The sequence below is a fragment of the Rhipicephalus microplus genome, chromosome 9, assembly GCF_043290135.1.
Source record: "Rhipicephalus microplus isolate Deutch F79 chromosome 9, USDA_Rmic, whole genome shotgun sequence".
NCBI lineage: Eukaryota > Metazoa > Arthropoda > Arachnida > Ixodida > Ixodidae > Rhipicephalus > Rhipicephalus microplus.
The window spans coordinates 8,740,148-8,755,014 of NC_134708.1; the positions used below are offsets into that span (position 1 = coordinate 8,740,148).

Here is a 14,867-nt window from a genome sequence, read left to right on the forward strand (position 1 = left end):
TGTATGCCTCGTATTTTGTACACTTGTATTCCAGTTTCTGCTTTTCTATTTTTGCTTTATATCTTTGAAAAGCTTCAGTATAGTGTGACGAGCTAGAGACCTGCTCGAAGTGTGCACCTAGGACGTTCGCCTGATCTTCCAGGCTGTCACCCTGTGTGTTTACGAGTGGCAGTAAATGCACTTGTCTTCCTGCTACTCTACCAACCATGTTCCAGACTTTAGCCTCTTGGGCATATGAATTAATCCCCGATAAAAACTTGTGCCAGCTTTCTCTTCTGGCCTGCCGATGCGTTCTCCTGGCCTGAGACTTCATTTTCTCAAAAGTGGCAAGATTTACGGCTGTCGGTGAGTTCCGAAGCAACTTCCATGCTTTGTTTTGCTGCCTGCGTGCATTTCGGCACTTTGAGTTCCACCATGGCACACGTCCTTTTCCAGGGTGTCCATTCGTTTGTGGTATGCTTTTTGTTGCTGCATCAATCAGAGACGCTGTAAAGTAGTCGACAGCTGCATCAATCCTTAAAGTGCATATGTCGCGCCAGTTTAAATGAGTGATGGTATAGAACTGTTCCCAGTTGGCTTTGCTTAATAGCCATTTCGGAACCTGCGGCGGGCATTCAGTTGATGTAGGTGTGCTGAAAACTATGGGAAAATGGTCACTTCCGTAGGGATTAGTGATGACTTTCCAGTGAAGTAGAGGCACAAGCGATGGAGATACTATGCTTAGGTCTATTGAGGAATAGGTATTGTAGGTATTGTTAGCAAGGTTATAATAGGTTGGTTCTTTTCGATTCAGGAGACACGCGCTTGAAGAGAGAAGAAACTGTTCCATCAGTTGACCTCGGGCGTCACAACGAGAGTCGCCCCATTGCCTGTTATGTGCATTAAAGTCCCCTAGAACAAGATAGGGTTCGGGAAGTTCATCTATCAAGGACTGGAATTCATGTTTGTGTAGTTAAAAATGTGGAGGTATGTATATAGAGCAAATGGTGACGAGTTTGCTTAGAAGCACCACTCGAACAGCCACTGCCTCAAGATGCGTTTGGAGTTGCAAGTGTTTACATGCTAAACCTTGTTTAACTATAACAGCTACACCTCCAGATGATGCCACGGCATCATCACGGTCCTTTCGGAAAATAATGTAACTGCGTAGAAAGTTGGTGTATTTAGATTTTAAGTGTGTTTCCTGTACACACAGCACTTTTGGTGGGTGAATGTGTAGAAGTTCTTGGACATCGTCGAGGTTTGTGAGAAGGCCTCTGACATTCCATTGTACAATCTGTGTTTCCATATTTGATAGAAAGTGGCGCTGTGTGTACCGAAATGAAGTGGCTGTTCAAGTGGGAAGTTGTAACTTAAGTAGCAGGGCCGTCCTCGGGCCCTGTTATTGGTTTCTTGGTTCTTTTAGCGCGCTCTAGGAAGCCACACCGCATTTCTGGCACTTGAGGTACCGTGTTTGAGTTCATTGCCTCACGTGAAGCACTGGACGCCCGCGTACGCGAGCTGCTGTTGCGCATTTGCGACCTCGCCTGGTGAGACGTGGTCGATCGACCCGACGACCTTGGAGTCGCCTGAGTCTCTGGCTTGGTAGGTGGAGCAGGCTTGGCTGCTTCCACCATGGGGGCGGCCACCAAACCCGATGGCTCACTTTGCGTGGGCCTAGGTAGTGGCGGAGGGTGATGCGACGCTGCCCCCTGACGCGCCGCATCAGCGTAAGTTGTGCCGTGAAAAGCCGAACACCTTCGGCGTGCTTCCTTGAAGGAAATATTTTCGAGAATCTTCAGTGTAATAATGCCTTTTTCTTTTTTCCACTGTGGACAAGAACGTGAATATGACGCGTGGTCTCTGTCACAGTTTACACAATATAGGGTTTCATTACATTTGTCAGAGATGTGGCCTTGGGCACCGCATTTGGCACAAGTGGGTCGACCACTACAGCTCTGAGAGCCATGGCCGAACCTTTGACACTGGTAACATCGGCGGGGGTTCGGTATGTAGGGTCTGATCGGTGTCTTTGTATAGCCAGTATCTATTGTTTGTGGTAGTTCACTGGTGGCAGCGGTCAGTACCAAGTGTTTCGTGGGGGTTTCCTGATTGTTCCTTCGAATGACGATTCGCTTCACATTGGTCACATTCTGTTCTTTTCAGCCCTCGAGGAGTTCAGCCTCCTTCAGGTCAAGGAGATCTGTGTTAGAAACAACTCCACGTGCAGAGTTCATGGATCGATGAGGTGTTACGCTGATGGGAATGTCGCCGAATGTTGCAAGGTTCTTTAGTTTGTCAAATTGTGTTTTTTCACGGAATTCTAAAAGAAGGTCGCCACTAGCCATTTTTGTAACTTTGTAGCCATCACCTAATGTGGCTGTCAGGGACCGCGATACTATGAACGGGACACTGTTCTGGCTGTTTTGTTGGGCTTCTCACTGTGTACATGACAACGAGGGAATACTTCTTTGGGTCGGCTGAGAAAGGAAAATTATTCGGTGCGTACGCGCTTTGAAGCGGCACGATCATTGAGAAGTGGAAAGCTTTTATGCATGATAGAGGAATGTGATTCAGTAACTATGGCGGCCACCCACCACGGAGCCCAACGAGGGGACGCTACAAGATTCATGCAATACGAAACATGCAGACGCCAGCCGTACACCCCTACGATAACCTAATGCGCGTAGGCTAAGGTTGGCTAGTTGCACAAGGTTAACCCAAGCCGCCCATGAAATTGGGGAAGTAACAGAAGAAATTAGAAGACAGGATAGATTTAAAGAGGAGAAAAGATGAAGGTGAGGGGGAGAGAGAGATAGGAAAAGGCGACTGCCGATTTCCCCTGGGTGGGTCAGCCCAGGGGTGCCGTCTACGTGAAGCCGGGGCCAAAGGGGTGTGTTGCCTCTGCCGGGGGGCCTTAAAGGTTCAATCACCCGGCGTCGGCTCAACCCCCAGGATCCCCTTTTCCCCGGGCACGGCACACGCACGGCTAGGCGTGGGAGGGAGTCGTAACTCCCCGTTGGCTCGGGTCAATGGTGTCGCTACACACCAAACGCCTGCTTTCACAGGCGCCCCTGCGGGGTAATAGCATTTTATTCATGTATAGTTTGACTAATTACTACCCAAACTACCCAATAGCTCAAATTTCATTTCAGTATTTTTCTTTCTTTCCACTTCTAGAAATTATAGTGAACATTTTGTTCCTCTTTTCTTCATGGCATTACTAAGTTAAAGAACACAAGAGTGAATCTATGACCGAGTTTAGATTGATTAATGATACTCTGAGAGCACCGATGTTAATTTTTTATTAGAGGAGAGAATGAAGGTCAAAGTATCACTTTTAAATAGTGTTGTGCCAAAATGTCTGTGCGTGACATCATGAATTTCCAGAGTATTTGTTGCATTTTGACAACATAGGCAAAATGAAATTTTTTGAAACTTAGTATGTTATGTACTTTATTACACAGTGAGTGTACATAATTTTTACCAATTAAGAACTACTCATAAATGACCTACTCGATACCATCAATATCTATGATGGCACGACGTTTGCTGCAGGAATTTCAAGGTAGCATTGCTACTCGGATTTTTTCCGTATGCACATTTTCTCGCTTGCCAAGCATAATCTGATGGTAGCACAAATACATGTTACACTAGTGCTAGAAATAAACTTTCAAAAACTAAGGGAGTAATGCTTGCTCGCCTTGGTGACAGAGTCGTTGACGTTCATGGCCGGCACAGTGAGCCTGCCGGACTTTGAGAGCTGGTACAGGCGGTGCACGCCTGTCACACTCTCCTCAACGATGCCCTTGATCAGCTTGAACATGGCCGGATACTTCTTGAGCATAAGGTGAGTCGCATCACCACCATCATCCAAAATCTGGGCGAGGTACAGATGAGAACCCGATGAGAAACACCGATCACACTGTAATCGTGCTTCTGAAGTTGTGAACCCACAGTTACGGTGAACATTAGAGCTGCATTATGTCTCGTCGCTTATAAACATCAAGCCTCACAGAGGCCAAGAAAGATTGAGAAAATTATATTGATGAGAACAATAATAATTGTTGGTGTTGTACATCCTGCAACTGCAGTATGATTATGAGGGACGTCGTAGAAAAGAGATTTCGTAATGTCAACTATCTGGGTTTCTTAGGGTGCACTTCATTCTGAACGCACAGGCTTGTGTTGAATAAATCATTTTTTGAATTGCTATTGAAAACTTTATGTAACTCCTTATTTCAAAGTTTATATTAAATGAGAATACACCAAAGGTATTCATATATCATTCATAAGAGCTTTTAACAAACTAAACAAAATTGCATCCATTACACGACCAATGTGAAATAAAGTACACTGACATTGCTATCACGTCATCACCTCTAATACTCATACTACCTGAAAATTACGTCAATTGCCTTAATGCTCTTACTACAAGCCATAGTGCGCAAACCTGCAAGCAAGAAATGTTCTGTGGATGCACTTATGTTGAACAGCGATGCTACTGCAGCACAAGCATGTCTTCAGGGCGGTTTAGAGGTATTAACTACAGCTCATTACATTGCTCACTTATGCTGCAATGTGACGGCCTTAAAACAGGAATATAGGGATATACAGTACAGCACTTTGAGGGTCTTAATTTTTGTCGCATAAGGTAATGAATCCAATGATTCAGAAAAATTAAAAAACATGTGATTCTCATTTTATAATTATTTTTTATTGTAAGGCAATATATCCAATGAATCACAAACATAGAAAACATGCGAAGAGAGAGATGCCTTACCATGTTTGGCTGCCAGTTTTCTGAATGAACACATCTGTCTATGCACCACCAGAAGTCGTCCTCAGATTCGCCCTTCCAGGCAAAAACAGATATGTCTGAAAAATAATTACAGAAAGAGCACTATTTTGGTCAACCAAATATACAGTGAAGCAGAAGACCATGAATGGCTAGTGTGCTTGGTACTTGAGCCAAGGTGGCAATCATACACATACAATATGTTTTTACAAATACTGTGCATGTTCTACATCCCGAGGGGCTCCTATAGAAGCCATTGGTGACCCACTTTCATTTTATAACAAGAAAAAAATAGCACGTCTCTAAACATTTTACAAAAAAAAAAATCTAACACAGTCAAACCTTTCTATAAGAGGCACTGATCTAAGAGACAAATGGGCATAAAAGAGACAAATGTGCCTACGTTGAAATAGAGATTGATAAGAAAATGCATACGTGTTATCCTAATTATAAGAGACACCTCATATAAAATACAAGAATTGTTGCACGGGGCATGTCTCCTATACAGGGGTTAAAATGTGCTGACACATTATGTTGTTACATGCAGCTGCCCCAGCATGCGGCAGCAAATGAGCGCAATGAGAAAAACCAACCTCTTCATCAACAAAGAAACACAGATGGCTTCCGATAAAAAGACTACATTATTTATATGATTGGCACCACTTAAAAAAAGCACACAGTCAGATGATGAACTTCGATCATCCACCTCGTGTTAAACCTCTCCTTCTACTCTTTCATAGCATGTTTTAGCGTGTTAGTGGGTCAGTGTGTTACTGGGCTGATGAGTATAGTAACCTTTGATGTGATTTCCGGCTCAACTTATCAGTGTGGTACTGATGCCATACATTTACTGGTATCTTGAATAAAAATGAGCAATGCAAAATGGTTAGGACAAGCCACAGATCGTTCACCAGAGGTGAAAAAAAGACAGCCTTTGGACCGAACTTTAATTGTGTAGCACATTGCTGGCAGGTTAATTTCATGCGGCACTGTGGGATAGAAATAGAAGAAACGAAAACTACCAAAGATGGGAACAGAGAGGGTTACTCAGTACAAGGGAACACGACAGAATGCACACCAACTTCTAACAGTAAACACAGAGGATGTTTATCAGCTTGTAACCTTGGTAGTCGGCAAAAAGCTGCTAAAGTTCGCAACTGATGAACGTCTCACTAGTTTGTGTCACTGCCCTCGCCGTTAAGCACACCTTCTTTTCTCCTGTTTTGAAAGATGGAGAAGTTTTGTGCGTGGGCAGCAAATGTTTTTCTCTTGACTTACCTGCTTCAGCAAGAGCAGCTGCAACTTCATTCTGAGGAAAAACAAAGAGCGTGCTGAGAACAATGCAGTCAGAGTAATGCCTAATATTTATTTGAGTATGTTGAATGTGCCCTCACCTGGGTAGAGTAGATGTTGCATGGAGCCCACCTCACACTTGCGCCAAGTGCGACCAGTGTTTCGATAAGTACCTGCAGTGAGGAGGGTCTCTCAGTTTTGCAAAATGAAGGCTTTCAATTAAAATTAGCAAGAGACAAAAAAAATCAGGGGTGTGGACACACAAATTTAAGGTGACAGCTCCGTTTATAAAATCAACCCTTTACTCAACAGCTTACTTATGCAACTGAGTTTGGATACTCGTGTCATGCTTATGAATGCATGTGACTTAACTTGAGCCTCTCTGCACTGAGAATCAACGTAAAAACAACTTAGCATCACCTAGCTAAAGCCTAGAAACAACCCGCGCTACCTAGCTATGGGACTGCTGGCTTTGTATTAATTATGCCCTGTCTGCACACTATTGCTTTTGTTATTTGTATTTGAACTAGGCGTAGAAAGGACCAACTAATTCTGGAATGTTGACACTTTCATACCTTCATCATTTAGTAAAACCTGCACCTAATGACAAACTAGTAACACCCATACATACACAAACAAAAAGAGATGCTAGAACACATTACTTCAGAAACTTCAGAAAAGATGGAACTTGCCTTATATTATGGGATTTTGCTGAACTTTCAAAGTCCTACCTCACAGTAAATGTGGCGTTTATGGCATTTCGCAGAACTAATTTAATGCTAGCTTGTTAAAGCATAGCTTTGGCATATCACTCCCAATGCTTTGTTAATATTGATCAATCATTTCTAGTAACGAGAGAAGCGATATGTGCCCAATTTTTCTAACCACAGCCTTCAAAGCATGCAGAGAAGTTATTGGAGTGAGATAGCGATATAATAGCAGACATCCATTGTTTTGTTAGACCATTATAAGATGAATAGCCAACAGTTCAATACCAGCAAATATGAGTCAGGGCCAGTATTACACAAGTACAAACAGCAAGTTTCATATAAACTATACACTTTTTTAAATAAGTTATTGTTATAATGTATATGTACGCATCATCGCACAGTTGTGAGCAGTAGGGGGGCAGGAAGGAGTGACACTCCCCCCTCCAAAAATCACCTGAGGGGGGGCACATAGTCATCTGCCCCATACCTCAAAAGAGTTGACTGTTGGGCAAGTTGATGCTTTGACATAGAAACCATCGTGAGGGGGCAAGTAAACACAGACAGACGAGAACACTTGTCCTCGTCTGTCTTTTTTCTGTGTGTTGTGTTTAGTTGTGCCCTCACGATGGTTTCTATGCCTCGTACCTGTACTCAACGAGAACACCCTCATCATTTTTTAAAGTGACAGGTTATGACCATGCATATTTTTGACAATAATGGCACAGAAAACCACCCAAAAAGCCAAAAACCAAAAGCAAACCGTTATGAGTAGCACGCCTTTGCATCATTTTCATTGTGCATACACTGCAAAGCTCGTTTCGTTTCAAATCTGACCAACGGAGGGGTGGGGGTTACTGCGTCGAAACTTTGCCTCCTCTAACGGGAAACCCTGCATGTGCCTATGCATAATGATATGGCACCATAAAATAGTTTGAATGTTGTACCTTACATAATTGGAGATTCTATGTTCGACAATTCGAGCTTCAAAAATGCCTTTTTTTTAATACTGCCCCTAAAAAAAACACCTATACCTGCAATACTTCTTGATGTGAAATTTGAGCAGAGCTGAGCGCATGTTGGAATTGCGCATGTGCCTCGGTGGTAGCGGTGATAAGCTTCAGCTTCAACGACCTGAATGCGTGTAATTCCGTGGTGCATACAGCAAACACTGGTGTCACTTCAGTCCCGTGTGGTACTCTGCTTCCCTCCTCACCCTTCTGCCATTCTCACGGCATTCACATTTATCTTTCATTATTTGATCTCACAGTTATGACGGAAGTGCCACGTCAATGCTCAAGGCAGAAACAGGGACCTATGAGCTCGACTCCGGAACTGCTTCTGAAATGCATGGTGCAAATGAATTAAGCAAAGTGCAAGCAAAGTGCATGGTGCACTTACACCACCCATTTTCCACTAGCTAGCTTTGTCGCCGATTCTGCAGCTTCTGCATTGCCAATTTATTCAACATATAATGCTCCACATAATAAAAACCGAGAGCCACACTCACGGCAGTCTGCGCATTGATGTGTGTGCAGCCGACAATCTTGGCACCCTGGAGCGGCTTGTCCTGCTCAGCCCGCTTGCGCAGAGCCATGATGCCTGGCATCTCTTGCTCAGCAATCTCGATCTCGCGTCGCCCGAACGCTGCCTGGGAGATGTTTTTGACACAGAAGTCGCTGAAGCCCTTGGAGTTCTTCTGGACTTTCTCGCGGGGCGAGACGCCTTCATCGTCCGAGCTCGTGTCTGTGTACGAAGCTGCGCAAACCAGAAGACAAAGAATGACTATTAATGCACTGTTGACTGACTGCTACTGGGCAAATTATGGGTAGACTGAACTTATTGAGACAAAGTGAACCTGCCTTTATGCCTTTTTGCACAGGCATATTTTGTCCAAATTATCAAAACAAATTCAACCAGCTCATTTTTTAATTAACTCTGATGTACTTTACTGACCCACTAATGGATGCATAGTATACATAATATGAAAGACAATTTTTGCACTGAGAAATAGAAGAAAGGCGGTCAAAAGTAATAGCTACAGTAAAATAATTTCTGCGAACAACATAAGTGTATAATCGCAGTGGAGTGCAACGATATGGCAGATGGTATGCAAAATGTTACTGAAGTAACATTGTGCATGAAGAATTCTGCTTAAAACATTGTGTGCACAAATTCACACTTCTAGCTTTTTGGCTCATGCTAAAAGCTGCTTTCTTCTGTGGCACTACCACTAGCCTTGTATAACTTTAAAAACTTGGTCTATAGGTTTTGCAAGTGAAGTAGCATCAAAATTTTCTTTCCACTAGTCTGACTAAAGCTATCAGAAATACATACTTCAAGTAAGTATGTTTAGGGAACTGTTTTAAACAAAGTTAAAAAGGCAATAGTCATGCATCTAAACTGCAATTTGGGTCGCATGCTTGTCTTGTTTAGGAACCAAGTTGGAACTGACAAACTGCATGAAAGCACGGAAGCTTTGTTGGTGGTTAATTAAAATAATTAACAAAATGAGGAAATGTAGGAGAGAAATTTGGTACATAACTGCATTTTCCCAAAATAAATATCAGCTAAAGGTTATGCATGATTCATTGCACTAACATTCAATTTCAGTCTGAAGAGCAGCACCTTTGAGCTTAAAAAAATGGTTCAAAACCATTACAATGGATACACTCAGGTCATATCGGTTGATGTTACACACCTGACAAGGCGCAAAGAGTATGCCATGCAAGTCGATGCAGAGAAATAGTTGCATCTGAATAAGCATGCCCTCTTCAGCAATCCAAGAATGCAGAGACTACATTAGTAATCTGATTCTTATGTCTTTTCTTTGCAAAAGCATGCACGATGTAAATGTCTGAAGTAGTTTGCTGCAGTAAAGGCAACAGCATTGGAAAGTGGATCTGTGAATGTGCTTTTGCTAAACATCACTGGAGGCCGGCTGCTTGCACAAGAAGACAAACAGTACGACAGCAACGTCATAGCTGATGTGTGCAACATTGCACTTTCCTGAAAAGGGTATTCAGCATTTTGTGCTTGTGACATGCGGACGAACCATGGTACACGTCGTAAAAGCTTCTCTAATCTGAACAAATCCAATAGAATATTGAATATATTTGACCATACAAGTACCCTTCTTCATAATTGAACTATTTAGTCATATTACAGCCTGCCCTACATTCCATAGTTAATAACTATCAGCAGTAAGAAAAAGTGCAATATCATGGCATTCTTACTTTGTCACCCTCGCATACACAGGTAAGCTCATGAAGGACCGTCGAAAGCATAGCACAACAGGCGTAGGACTCCGATATCTCCGAATGTAACAACGGAGAAGAGTTGCAAGCATTCCGCACGCTCCGTGTGAAGTGTCGGAGGCGATGACGCAGTCACTTACACCGGCTCTTGAGGGCCTAGTTTGCTATCCCTAACAAACAAACAAGCAAAAGAAAAACCTAAATCTTACCACAACGCGTAGCCAGAGGCCCGAGTTCTAATCTACCCGCATACTTTCGCGCTGACAGTTATTCCTCACAAAAGGACGTACATTGGCTTCTCGCGAGCACCTCCGGCACACTTTCGAAGCGCAGCGACAACGCCGACTTCACCATCACGTCTTCCTTTGGAATGCTCTTGCGCCTCCCGTCTGGCTTCATGACGACCGCTTGGGGCGCAGCTACGATGATGATGATGATCATGATGCCTCCAAATATGGCTCATACCCACTCAAAGGGATCGGCCATGAATTGATTACATAGGTTGATTAAACGAATTACTTGAACTGATTACATGAAGTGATTACACGAGTTACATGACTCCGGAAACGAAACGTCACCCTTCTTCCGTCGCGACGAACGGCTTTCGAAACTGATGATGATGGTGATCTCTCCCCGATGGTACTCGCACACATAGGGGCATGGGCCAAGAATCAGGCGGAATAATGTTTAAGGTAAACACCTAAGAATATAAGTGACATAGAAAATTTAGATTAGAAATAAAACACGAAATAAATTGAAATACTTAACGCGCAAGCAATGAGAATATCACATCGGCTTTCCGACGAAAATGATTAAGGATTTCAAACCAAGACTATGAATAGATGAAAATGTGCTAACGCGGTAATCTTTTTGTTCCGCCTATCTCATCGGACAATACAGAGCAGTCATCCCTGTATTAACTTATTCAAGTGCCGCCAAATGATAAAATATTAGCAAGGCAGAAACGAGCGCGATCAGGCATGGCCGCGCGCCCTAGCAAGCATATAGGTGCAGCCCACCCTAACATCACACACACACTAAATAGAAAGAATGATGAAGTAATGTATACTTCTCAAAAAACGTTTATTCGGTGCGCCAGACTTCTATATATTGTCGCGAGAGCAAGGTTTCGCGGAGAATCTTGTTCTTTTACGGCTTACAAACGGAGCAGTCAAGGTCGCCCCCGTTCGGGATTAGAAGGGGAAAGCTTACTAGGAAAAGCATCTAGCAGGAGGCAGGTCCGGCGCCACCGTCTGAGTCTAAGCCATTGTTAACAGGCACGCGTGTCATTGAGAATGACATGGGGACGCGACCACTTAGCCTGACCGAGACATAGTGGCGGCAGGTAAACGACCATATTCTCCCGCGCTGTTGTTAGGATGTCGGGGCGCCTCGCTGTCGCATGTACACCTGGTAAGCAATGGTGTACCCATCGCTCTTAAGGACGCTTCTAGGAAGCAACAGTTAATGAAAGAACTGACGGGGCCCGAGCGTGGGAACGGCCGCCGACGGTAGTCGGCCGAAGGAGGCAGCACGAGTAATGTTGGGCAGCACGGCCTGGTATGGGAGAGAGTGTCCCGTGCGGAGAACCTATCCCTTTGCGTGTTTCATTTGGTAAGGAGGTTTTTACAAATGTAGTGCCTTTTATGAAAGTGTTTCTGTGATTGGTTGTGATGCTGCGAGTCCCAACATGTGATTGGTTTTTGTGAAGACTCTTTGTTCGACCAAGGGTTAAAAAGAGGATGTTTGAACTTGAAAAGTGAGCGGAGTCGGGGTCAACAGCGGTTCTCACCACCGGAGACCAGCTATGCAGGCCGAGGGGTATGCCACCATTTTCTATGTTTTGTCTTTGTGACCCAGTGCATTTTGTAAATTGAAGTTGTGTTAGCTAAATAAACCCCCAATGAGTGCTCCCCGAAATCATCGTGTTGACTTCTCATCGATTGCCTCCGCGGAGTTTCACCCACACTTATTCGTCTCCCTGGTCGTCCGATGCACCTAACTTGAACAACCCCGACGTTTCACTACAATATAGAGCACGAGGTTTTTAGTTTTGCAAAAATGCACTGTCCGGCTGGCACAAAAAGCGTGATTAAACCCATCCATTTTGGTTAGCGTGAAAAAAAAAAAAAACTGGACTCATCCATCTACCTACATACGGGAATCGATATAACACAAAAGGGAAACGTGTCTTTACAGAGGTAGTTGAGGGTTTATTGTGCATTGTTTCAACAACAACTACAATTTGCAAAGTCACGTAAAAAACGGAAAGAATCTCGAAACTTGCAGCGCACACCTCAAGCAGCAAGCACGCACGAAATTAGCGTGCACAGGACAAGCGCGACTGTCAGAGCTCTGTCACAACTTCTGTCGCAGCTCGACACTTAAAGCGCACTGTTCAATCGCAAAAGCGTGCGTAACGAGCGCACACTTATACACAGGACAAGCGCGAACAACTCACACTTCTTCCTGCGTCACGTGTCAGCAGCGCGCTCCTTTCGTAAAGGCGACCGCGCAGCGTGCGAAGTGACCTTCGTACTCTTCCGAATCAAGAGTCTGATAAGCGCGCGCGCAGGAGAGACCACGCTCTGTGCAGGCGGCGCCTCGTGGAGGCGACTACCTTTAGAGCGCACCCAACGCAAGTCCGTCGCGCCATATCGCCACTGATAACAAAAAAAGCGCAAACGTTTCGAAGCTCTGCGAACTGTCAAACGGTGTATGGTGTATACAATTGCCGTTAGCACTCCAAACAGCGTACGCTCCGTGGCGTAGTGGTTAGCGCCACGCGCTGGTTGCTGGTTCAATTTTGCGCTACGAATGCTTGTCCTCAGGTTTCTTTATCTGCAATCTCTTAGTGCATGTCATTCAACGTCACTTCCGTGACGGAAGTGCGTAAGCAGAGCCGTGGTGGACCCTGGCATAAAACACTTCCGTGTTAAAAACAGAAGAAAGCTCGGCAGGGAGCCGGCCTAGCGTGCAAACAAAACCATCTCCGAAGACACTACTGCCTCGCACTCCAAGGTCTCGGCGGAAGTGCAAATATGACCCCCCCCCCCCCTTTTTTTTTCTCATTTCTTTTGGCTGGGATTCAAAAGTGCCATGTGAGCTTCCTCCTAATCTTCTTTTCGCCTTTACGTTGGTTAAAGTAAAAAGTGCAAGTTCACAATGTCGACAATCTACAACCAACTTGGAAGAGATAGGTGAACTATTGGGCTAACTGTTCAAGCGATATACTGAACAAACCGCGGTAATGATTGATAAAGTTCCAACAGAACTTGGATTAACGCCGCAGTCTCGCTCGTATGGCTGAAGCATTGCTGATGCGCAGTGCTTCGAAAGATACCAGAACCGCCAAAAGGCCCGACCTTGGCAAATATCAGTGGAAATGTCCACACTTTCACCGAAGAAGATGCCAAAGCGCTAAAAGGGCCTCTAAATTCGAAAGAATGTCGTACGACCACCATTGCAACAGCAGTATATTTTAGTGTGTACGGCTGTCACTTACAGTAAATATCAGTACTGTAAACCAGTGCAAAGCACCACCTTTGTGCCCCACCCTATCTTCGTCAACGCAGTGCGCTTCAACGCCGACGCCTCGAACATTGCGTTCCCCTGTAAAGGGTACTTCGCCTTTAGCATCATAAAGATGCGGGTAAGCCTCCTGTAAACAAAACTGCCCGTACTGACGAAGGAGGCGTGCTTTCAGAACTTACTAGTAAGAGGAAACGACAGAACTAATACAGTACCCTACACAACGAACCAAAACATGGTCACCGCAATAATTAGTATCAGTTTTACTTCTTTTTTTCTTTCCCTTGTACTGCTGTGCGCGGTTTATTGATGCAAATCTAGAAAAGTGAGCGGTGCGTAATTACTCAGAATCGATACACCAAGGACAGATAGTTCCTGCTTGCAATCTTTACCGATTAAAAGGCAGTGGCCGAAAATGTACTTCTTATTTTCACTTAAAAAGACTGCACGGGCAAATACGGACACAAAGCGAACAAGTAGAACACAGCGGCAGACCACTGTCATCATCAATGATCAGTAAGCGGAAGACTGAGTTAGTTGGTGTATGATCTAGCAGTAACTGGATTGACTGGGGCGTATGAGTTATCTAGTTAATAACTGAATCATTGATTAATTGACTTACTAATTGACTGAAGGATTGACCGACATACTGGTGCAAATTAGCGAGTTATCCAACGATTGCTTGACTGGAGTGAATGAGCGAGTAAGTGAAGGAGCAAGCGAGTTAGCGTGACCTTCAGTTATTTATTAATTAATTGATTGATTGATTGATTTTTGTGTTGTCTTGACTTCTCTCTTGCGTCCGTGTTCGCAACCCCAGTTTTTTTTTAAACACGGATACCTATCAACTAGTTCAGCTCTCTCGTGTTCCAATATTTCCTTTCTAGTCGTTCGATCAAGAGCAATACTCGGTAGCAGCACTATACATGGGCACATCCTCTAACGGCCCGCGTGAAGTGGCACGCACTGCGAAGGTTTTTCCAGCGAGTGTAAGCGAACCGGCAGCGATACTGCCGCCTCGATCAACGGCAAATAAAAGCGGAGCGCACGTCCTACAAGTCCCGTCAAATCACTTCGGAACGATTCGGATGAAAGATGGGCTAGACATTGCGTCTCACTGTCGCGTAACATTGCAGTTACAGACAACACGCGCTGGCATTCAAGTAATTGGAATCCGGACGTCACGGGGCTTCACGTGATAACGAAGCCGAACGCCAGGCTATGTGCTGAGGCAAACATGAATTGCTCCCAGCGGAAATGCGACGGCATGCAAGTGGCGGACAGGGAACAAACGGCACTCAG

The 14,867-nt window shown here is 44.4% G+C and overlaps 1 protein-coding gene across 7 annotated transcripts in view; it reads right to left on the reverse strand.

Annotated features, from left to right (window-relative positions):
* Nucleotides 1-14,867, reverse strand: part of LOC119163436 (adenosylhomocysteinase-like 1) — a 281,699-nt gene that overhangs the window by 16,753 nt on the left and 250,079 nt on the right. For all 7 annotated transcript variants that reach the window (XM_075873070.1, XM_037415431.2, XM_075873072.1 and 4 more), the window contains 5 exons: nucleotides 8,288-8,535; nucleotides 6,172-6,243; nucleotides 6,056-6,086; nucleotides 4,763-4,857; nucleotides 3,683-3,859 (listed from right to left, as the gene is read on the reverse strand). In XM_075873070.1, coding sequence (XP_075729185.1) covers nucleotides 3,683-3,859; nucleotides 4,763-4,857; nucleotides 6,056-6,086; nucleotides 6,172-6,243; nucleotides 8,288-8,535 — 623 coding nt within the window. The remainder of the gene's footprint in view (nucleotides 1-3,682; nucleotides 3,860-4,762; nucleotides 4,858-6,055; nucleotides 6,087-6,171; nucleotides 6,244-8,287; nucleotides 8,536-14,867) is intronic.